This window comes from Notothenia coriiceps, unplaced genomic scaffold (assembly GCF_000735185.1).
Source record: "Notothenia coriiceps isolate Sejong01 unplaced genomic scaffold, NC01 NC01_scaffold00037250, whole genome shotgun sequence".
NCBI classification, from domain to species: Eukaryota; Metazoa; Chordata; class Actinopteri; order Perciformes; family Nototheniidae; genus Notothenia; species Notothenia coriiceps.
Window position 1 is genome coordinate 5,819,402 of NW_011369951.1, and position 9,639 is coordinate 5,829,040.

The following is a 9,639-nucleotide window of genomic DNA, read 5'->3' on the forward strand; positions in this document are numbered from 1 at the left end:
GAGAGAGAGAGAGAGAGAGAGAGAGAGAGAGAGAGAGAGAGAGAGAGAGAGAGAGAGAGAGAGAGAGAGAGAGAGAGAGAGTTAGTCTGCCAAATATAATGGGAGGAAATGGCACACGCTTGTTTAAAAGATATTTGATCAGCAATGTCTCTTTCCAGAAATCATGACCCAATTACCTAAGCTAATCCACAGACTTTTTTGTGGGCAGTTTCAATTGGCGGGGTGGTTATTAGAAGATAGTTCCAACATGAAACTGCTCTAATACTACTGGAGTTTTAAAGAATACTGATGGCTGCATTGACATTTGAGACATTGCACATTTCCATATACAATATTAATGATGTGCATGAAATACACACAGAGAATAAAAATCCCTAATATTTGGTTATAAGATAATTCTGAGTTGTTAAGCAGGACAGTTCAGCATCTTGTTACTTAAAGACTAACACATCTGGTCTTGGAAGGATACAAAACAGATACTTTCATAATGTATTCTAATAATATTTTCAATGGGTTTGTTTGGGTATATGTGATATTAATCCCTTTGTCTGTGTCTTTCTCTCAGTCTCAGGGTTACCCTCAGTCCATCACTCACCCCTGCTATCCTGCAGGCTTCAACAAAACCGTGCAGTTGAACAGTACATTCAGCTCTCCGTGTACAGCACAGTACAATCCCAGCCCCTACGACCCCCTGGCCTCTGTGACAGTGACGGGCAGCGGACACTACGAACACTGTCTGGGCAACGTGTCAGAGATCTTCTCCTTCGACAGCTGCCCCTTCTCCCAGTGCTCCTTTGATAAAGTCTTCCAGCCCAATGTCAGCGGCAGCTTCATGGTGAGAGAGGCTGGAGGGAGAAGAGGACACTGAGCTGTCATCTTTTTTCCTCTTTGACATCTTTTGAAACACAGACAGACAATATTATAAACATAGCCATAATAACCACATTGCACACAAAAAATATATAGGAGCTTTCATATGGGTCAGCAATCTTTTTAAATATTTGTACATTTTTTGCTATTTTTATAATAAAAAACTAAAGGAAATTCATTGTAAAAACAATATTTGGCAATATACCAGATTCTGATTTTGATTACCATAAATCAGTAAATTAAGCAACACCATTATAGAAAAATATGTTATTAAAGCGGAAATAAACTCAGGTAAATGTATTTGCAAATAATAAAATAAAATTGAAAAAACAAACCACAGTAAAACTACTAAATAAACTGTTGTGTATGAAATAACAAATATACAACAATACGCAAGTGGAGTACAGGCCTCTCGAATGACATGTTTATTTATAAGCATAACCAGCCTTGCGATTGTATTTGAATAACTGTAACTCAATAGCAGTATTGATCACAATAATTGCATGACATTTTCACAGAAGAACAAGGACAATGCCTCAATGTTTAAATAAGAACCTATTATGCGCCATTATTTCTCTCCTAGGTAAAAATGTTTTCTATGTACTATGTGTTGCCCCAGTTTGATTGGTTTGTTTTTCTCTCTGTGCACCAGGCGTTCTCTGCTTTCTACTACGTTCACCTCTCGCTGCAGCGTACCACCGGCATCACCGCACAAACTCCTTCACAACTGGAGAACGCGGCGGAAACTCAGTGCGGCATGACTTTCAATCAAGTAATGGTCCTTTCTACTTATGTTCAATTCATTTGTTCATAATATATACTTTTTGTCTAGGCATGTATTAGTTCAAGTGTGGTTTGTAGCCAATACCTGAAAAACTATTACAACTTCAATCAGCTTGATGTTTAGGCTACTTTATTTTCAGTGCTAATTAGCAATAGGAGCATGCTCACACCTAAATTAGTGTTTGAGCATCTGTTTAGCATGCTCCAAGTAGCACTTATCTCAAAGCACCACTGTGTAAAGCCTAACGAGCTGTGAGCATGGCCCGTACACTCTGCTTTAAATACATTGACTAACCCTAAAAAAATCGACCTAAAACGTTATGTGCTCATTTATTACTGTATGCTCAAAGACCTGTCATGGTTGCGGTGATTCACAATTTTGGGAAAATCTGTATTATTGAATGTTTGTTTGTTTCATCTTTAAGTTTATATTAGGTTATAGTTTTTGTATTGTGAACTGTATACTACTTTCTGGTATTGTATTATGTTATCTCCTGTACATGATTACATTTAAACTCATTTATCATAAAGTGAGCTATTTTTTATAAGCAATACTTTTGTCCCTCCCACTTTAACTCACTTTTTACTTTTGTACCTTTATTAATATTGAATTAGTTGAATAGAAACACAACCTGGTTTGCTGCTATTTAGACTGTAAGGGGGCTGGAAGAGACAAATGAGTGAGATTCAACTCCACTTTTTAGTTCGTGTATTTTATTCCACAACTTGCTTACACTGTTTAATTGTTTTCTTCCAGATGCTGCTTCTTGACCCGGAGCAAAAGTCTCGTTTGAAGAACAGCTGTGCCAGCTCTGTGTTCGTTAAGACTCTCATGTTCAGAGGATATGGCTTCGATGAGATGTCATTCCCGCGTGTAACCTTCCAGAAGAAAGTGAGAACTTAATCACTATTTGACAACAGATATATCTTCAATACTAATGTGTCTACTATCTACTAACTGGCAGTAATCACTTGCTGATCCTCCAGGCAGGGGACACCTCGGTGGGCTGGGCTCTGGGCTACATGCTCAGTCTGAGCAGTTTACTGCCGGCAGAGACAGTGGGGCTGAGGAAGGCCCTGACTCCAGGAGCGTGGGCCACCCTCATCTTCCTCTCCGTCCTCCTGCTCGTGGGGGTCCTAGTCTTCATCCTACTCCGTTCTGTTAATGGGAAGAAGAAAGGAGGAAGTGATGGCACCATCTAGATACTATAACAACAAGACAGTAGTAGGTTTTTGTTTATGTTGGCTCTGTACTCCGACATATTGGATCTGAAATGAAACTATGCGGTTTATTTAAGGGTAATCACATTAATAGGTGGGATCTGTTTCTCCTCTTACCCTTAGTCCCCCGATTTTAGGTTAATGCAGCAGGACACAAGGCTTATTTCACAAGATGTCTTTTTAATTTTGTTCTTGAAAGAGTCCTAAGGAAGGTCAATTACTGTTTTTAAGTCACATACTTTTTTGTATTTGTGCCCCATCATCCACATACTGTAAAGGGCAGGAGACTGCATGGCTGTGTATATCCAGTAGTGGATATCAATTATTATGAATTATTGCTTTTTTTACAACAATAACTTCACAATCTTTCCTTTCAAATGTTATTTCCTGGAGTATAAAGCAAACACAAGGAAAACACATGTCAGGTTTTAAGAATGTTGTATAGTATAGCAGAGGCACTGACACTAAGATGAGGTCTGAATGACATTTTCTTCTTGAAAATATGAGATTCTTTTTCATGTAGAAGTGTGACTAGTCTGAAGCGCTTGTATATTAAAATGTAGCACACTGGAGATAACTTCCAGTTTAATATGCAAGTAAACACTATTTAATTATTTTTTAATATGTATTGACATATGTATTTTTTTTAAGGTGGCAGTTTTGATTCACATTTTATTTGGCGGAAGTCAAGAGCATGCTTTTGCATATTACAAATATTTGTTGACTTAGACAAGTTTTAGTTTCATAAACCTTGTGTCAAGTAGATAACTGATAGAAAAGAGTTCTTCAATCTAAAACATATTTTCTTTATGTCTACTATATAATAAAAGGAAGCTAGTAGTTGCTGATACAGTTTAGATTAAACTAGAATACAACAATCCTGCTTGAAATACAGAAAGGCATTAAGGTACTGAGCAAAACTTACATCTAATCTGCCAAAAAAAGACCTTATGTTTATATTTCTTTGTTTTATACAGTAGTCAATAATTCACCAGTTTGCTTCAAGCTATATGAGTTTACCTAAAGGGCCTCATTATGCTTGTTGGGGTTTTCCCTTTCCTGTAATGTGATACATAGTATTCGCGATTGGACTCCTTTGTTTAATTCCGTAACATAGCAACATCACGATGTAACACTCCCACTTCTATTGGTTAACACTCCAACACATTGTTGTGATAGGCTAAAGGACAGGACAGCTCTAAGCAGCTAACCAATCAGAACAGACTGGGCTCTGGTTTCAGACAGAGGGTGTAAAGAGGTGTGGCAGCACAATGAGCATAATAGGGCCCCTTTAAGGTATGAATTAGTTCAGTTTCAGTTTTCTGCACCATAAAACTAATATTTGAGTGCTGCCTTATTGAATTGAATGTAAGATACTTGTTTTGCTTTTAGCGTGCCCACCTCTAGTGAATTATAGGCTAAGGTACAATTATTTAAATGTCCCAAAAAAACACTGTAAATAATTTTATGATGGAACATTGAAACCAATATGTAAGGTGTGCCTGCATAAAGGCCAAAGGGAACCCTTGGCATGTAGATGAATTATGAATATGAGACTTTCCCAAATCTTTTCAGATCCTGCATGTTTATTTTGTTTGTACCCCCATATTGTAGCATCTTCCAAATTATTCTTGTGGCATATTGAGTTTTTACTGATGGAAACATTTGGATACTCCTGGGGAACATGTTTTTAGTTGGGGTGATGTGGCTTTTAGCATATTTATGTTTGATGAATCAACTGTGACAAAGATTTAAATAACGCTATGTTAATATTAATATAATATTAATATTATCGCATTGTGAGTTTTTAATTATCATGGCATTATTGGTCTCTGTTTTGTCACATTGTATTTTTTATTTGTTTTACTTGAGATAACAAAATACATATATTTTTTTCCTTTGTACAACTTGTCTACTGTATTTAATTCTATCGTTCCTGTCTGCTTTGGACTACAACTACCAGAATGCATTGCTTTATCAGGAGTGCGGCCAGTTTGATCATTTCCGGTAAGGTCGTAATGCTGTCAAAATAAAAGCGGGGAGTTTTGCATAAATATAATTTGCAATATATTGTGCTTTTTAATGATCTTTACAAATTCAAATATCAGCAATCGGAGTCACCATTATAATTATAATATGTAACAAATGGGACGGACAATAAATTAGTCTTAGTATTCATTACTTGCTTGTGGCATTTATTTTGAAAGCGCTGTAACCGGAAGTATTGATGTTGCTACTGCATGGCGGAACAAGCGTGACTATTCAATAATAAATAATTCAAGTAGAGTAACCGTGTTCAGTTGTATTGAGTTAAAGCTGGTCCATTTTCATTTTAAACAAGAACATTTAAACGTACTTCGAAGCTGTTCAGCTCCCTGTATATATTGATACGGAGTTTGTTCTGAAAATACCATCGTTGTGTCTGTTTGTCAGTCTGCTAGTGAGCTCTCTGAGCAGTTTGGAGATGTGCTCTCAGACGAAAGCTGCATCCCTGATGGCTAACATCCCGCGGGCAGACATCGACCCCTCCGGAGTGTTTAAATACGTCCTGATAAGAGTTCACAGCAGAGAGGAGGGGGACGACTCGGAGATAGATATAGTCCGAGGATACGGATGGGCTGAGTTCCATGGTGAGTCAGGGGCAATAAAAACAGAGAAAGCTAACGTTAGCTACCCGGGAGGCACCACAACACAGGTGCTAGTTCCACCCAAGGGTGACAGACATGGGTTTTATCAGGCTAAATGACAGTGGAAGTACAACTTAAAATAATGTACAATACACAAGTGGTTAAAACCTAGGTCATCCCTTTTATTTAGCGTTCCTATTGTTCCGATTGTAAAGGTTACATAAAATATGACCAATTGTATTACTTGCTCTTTTTCCTGTTACATCCTCATTTGTTTGGTCATTCAGATGTCTTATTTTATGAAAATGGGTATGTTTCCTTATATTTACTGTATAGTAGTGCAGAAAGTATGCAGAAAAAACCTTTATTTTCTAAGAAGATATATTTTGGTATTTATTTTTATTTTGTCAAATTCTAAGTTATTTTCAAAACAGTAGCCTACTACTAAGATATTTTTGTTAGTGTATTTGTTTATGATTCTTTGAGAGATTCAGATTTCAAAATGATCATTTGTCTGTGCTCTTTCCGTTCTCTGACCAAGCAAGTACATATAACACTTTGTTGATTAAATCGCAATCGCGAAGTTGTCCACTGTAATCGCAATATGACTTTTTCACCAAATTGTGCAGCCCTAGTGGAAAGTAAAACATCCCAAATCAATTAAAGGAACTCAATAACTATTATTAATTTATCAATTTATTAAGTTCACCTAACTAAAGCTAATGCAGTACAATATAACCGTTTTACAAGAAATGCTGTCCCTCATCAACGTTATCATGTTCAGTGTGTGTTGAAACTGTAAAGAGATGTTAATTCATTTTTGTGGTCATTTTGGAGCATTTGAAAATGTAGTTTCAAGATTTTCCTTGCAAATGTAAATGTGACTTAAGATATTATCGCAATAATAATCAAAACATGCTTAGAACTCTTTACCTACCTTTGTTAAAGACAACTTTTCCATGACAATCGTGTGAGGGTATTGATGATTACCCCAATAATGGGAGATACCATCATAGACATTGTGTGTTTGTTTTTTTTGCCACCCCAATCCACAATATAATCGAATATCATTCCATCCCTATTCTGTAAATTGCAGTTATTGTATTGTGTTATACTGACCAATATTCCAAATCTACAGTCTATCATATCCTATGTTTGGACAGATGGGACACTGCTTGCTTCATTCACAAGTTACAACCACATTTGTTTAAGCCAAACATCCGAATCACAGTTGTATTATATATTGATGTAGGGCTGCTCGATTATGGCAAAAATCATAATCTCGATTATTTGGGTCAATAATTGATATCACGATTATTAAAAACGATTATCCATTTACTTTGAAAACATCAATTCATTGGAGAGAAAACATGTGAACAGTATGTTTTGAACAGTTGATTACCCTGAACTTTAAGTATATTATATATATATATTGAGTATAATTCAACTGAAAAACCTATATAAAAAAAAGTAATGATACAAAAATAATCGTTTTATTTCAACGTACGTTGTTTTCGTAATCGTTGCAAGCCATAATCGTAATTGCGATTAAAATACGATTAATTGAGCAGCCCTATATTGATGTACAGTATTCATTTTTTTCACTGTTCTACATTATATTTAAATATATTATAAAGTGCAGTGTTTATGCAATCACATGCCTTTTCTTGCAGCTGATATCTATGATAAAGTTTCTGAGGAGCTGGAGAAGGGCGGCCAGCTGGACTGTGAGTGTATCGGAGGAGGGAGGATCCAACATGAGCCCCAGGACAAGAAGATCCACGTCTATGGATACTCAATAGTGAGAGAATTCTGCCTTATAAAAACTGCAATTATGTAGACAAAAACAGTGCATAGAGCAAATGTGCAAAACAAACTAAATTCTAAATCATTACAGCATTACTACATTCCTTTTTTTTTTTACTCTAATGGTACATTGGTATATTTTTGTTTTAGGGATTTGGAAGAGCGAACCATGCAGTAACCACTGAGCAACTGAAGGCTCAGTATCCGGACTATGAGCTGACCTGGGACAATGAAGGATACTGAACTGAACTCAGATCAGCGTCTGTTGGACGCCCTTTCTCCTGAACAGCACGGCACGCATATGTAACCCCTGGAGCTTTTTGATAACCCAAGACTAAGACTGACGTACAGCTACAAGCCGGTTTTGGACTTATCTTAAGTAACAATATGTCTTTAAAAAAAGATCATGATCGTAATTATAATCCTTACCATGGAACATCATCTGGAAATCATAAAATAAATAACACTCATTGACTTGTTTTAGAGTCACATTGGAACTAATTGCTAAGATATGTTGTGATATTTCATAAACGTTTTATGAAATGAACTTTAAAGTCTTGTGCATACTTCGTCTGTTGCAGACTTGTATTCCTCTAGCCCACTGACAGGAATGTGAACTGCTGATGAATGTTATGCATTCATTTGAGTTTTTCTGTGTTTTACGGCTAACACAACAAGATGGAATTACAACATTGTACTATTGTGTAGGAAAAATGTATTTAAGGAACGGGTATGTCAATTTTGAAAAAGAAATCTCAGAATTAGTCAGTTTAAATTGGTACATTTACAAGACAACACCTTTCGATATTGTCATAATAAAACAAAAACTGAATGCTAAAAGTTCATTTTAAGCTAGCATCAGCACAAAGACTGGAAGCAGGGAGAACCGTCCCATCAAAAGTGAAACATCTGCCGTCCAGCAACCTAATGAATATAAATATTTGCTAGTGTGCTGGTTTCTGGTTTCAGCAATGATGCATTCATGGTAACAGGGCTCCATTCTCCAACACCACTTGAGGGGACTTTTTAGATGCTGCTCATTTTAGAAGAGCTGTTTGTTCAATCCCAATATCAAATTTCACACTTCAATGTGTCAAATATGCAAGATGCCATTTTAAATCCTAACAGCTGTGGAGTGTGGGTGGGTTTTTTACATTTTTGTAGCAAAGCTTGCAGTTTCTTTTCGCTTCTAATCTTTACGCTAATTGTGGCTTAACATATTCTTCGTGTTTACAGATGACCTTGAACATGTTGATTTTGTCTTCATAATGGAATACGGAAGTAGTTATATTCATCCCGCTTTCGTCTCATTAGTATGCATAAAAAGTGACAGGTCACACCTCCCCCCCTATTAGTCGAACTAAAGTAGGACGTAACGTTAACCCGGTCCCCCGTCCCCTTTTCCCGTTTTAGTACGTACGGGTAGGGTTGGTAGGAAGTACTTCCTAACGTAAAGGGTTAGGGTTGGTAGTAATTACCCTAACCCGTAAAGGGTTAGGGTTGGTAGGAAGTACCGTTCCCGGTACGTAAGGTAAGGGGGGGGGTAGGGGGGGTAGTAGTTGGTTAGTTTACTTACCNTGTATTCACAGGTGTGAAAAGCCCCCACTGTTGCGCCTTATGGTGTATAATAAAAAAATAAAATTAAAATGCGGTTTCAATCACATTAGTATGCATAAAAACTGACAGGTGGGCCCGCCCCCAAGTGTGTGTGTGTGTGTGTGTGTGAGTAGTTATGTTCATCCCGCTTCCATCACATTAGTATGCATAAAAAAGTGACAGGTCACACCTCCCCCAATTATGCAAATGAGCTAAGGCCCGCCTCCCCTTTGATCGAGGTGTGAGATCTCAAGTAGGTGTGATATCCCAAGTAGGTGTGAGATCCGTCGATAGGAGGGGGGTGATGTGTAACAGGTTGATGGTGATTTCACAGTGTGAAAAGCTCCACCCACTTTTGGCAGCCGTTTAGGTGTTATCTAATAAAAACTGTTTCTATGAGTCACAGATAGTAGCTTTAAAAAGTGAACATGTGGTGCGTGCGCCCCGCCAGAGTGTGTTGTGTGTGTATGGTGTGTGTGGTGTGGTGTGTTGGTGTTGTGTGTGATGTTGTGGTGTGTTGTTTCTTTCTGTCTGATCTGTCTGTCTTATGTCTGTCTGGTCTGTCTGTCTTCTGTCTGTCTGTCTTGTCTGCTGTCATGTCTGTCTGTCTGCTGTCGCAGTCTGTCTGTCGGTGTCTGTCTTCTGTCTGTCGTCTGTCTGTTCTTGTCTTCTTGTTCTGTCTGTCGGTTTCTGTCTGTTGTGGTGTGTGTGTGTGTGTTGTTGTGGTGTGTGTGAG

At 37.5% G+C, this 9,639-nt stretch overlaps 3 protein-coding genes and 1 long non-coding RNA gene across 5 annotated transcripts in view; 2 read left to right on the top strand and 2 right to left on the bottom strand.

Moving 5' to 3' along the window:
- The window catches only part of stxbp1a (syntaxin binding protein 1a), a 682,465-nt gene that overhangs the window by 219,626 nt on the left and 453,200 nt on the right, over positions 1 to 9,639 (top strand). The window lies entirely within an intron of this gene.
- The window catches only part of cherp (calcium homeostasis endoplasmic reticulum protein), a 103,957-nt gene that overhangs the window by 90,335 nt on the left and 3,983 nt on the right, over positions 1 to 9,639 (bottom strand). The window lies entirely within an intron of this gene.
- phpt1 (phosphohistidine phosphatase 1) lies at positions 5,074 to 7,854 on the top strand. The gene is made up of 3 exons (XM_010796082.1): positions 5,074 to 5,504; positions 7,175 to 7,302; positions 7,458 to 7,854. Exons 1-3 carry the CDS (start codon positions 5,339 to 5,341, stop codon positions 7,548 to 7,550), a joined length of 387 nt encoding a protein of 128 aa, XP_010794384.1. The 5' UTR covers positions 5,074 to 5,338; the 3' UTR covers positions 7,551 to 7,854.
- LOC104966791 (uncharacterized) lies at positions 7,576 to 9,139 on the bottom strand. The gene is made up of 2 exons (XR_800675.1): positions 9,094 to 9,139; positions 7,576 to 8,647 (listed from the first exon to the last, which is right to left on the bottom strand). It is a non-coding gene; the product is annotated as an uncharacterized lncRNA (long non-coding RNA).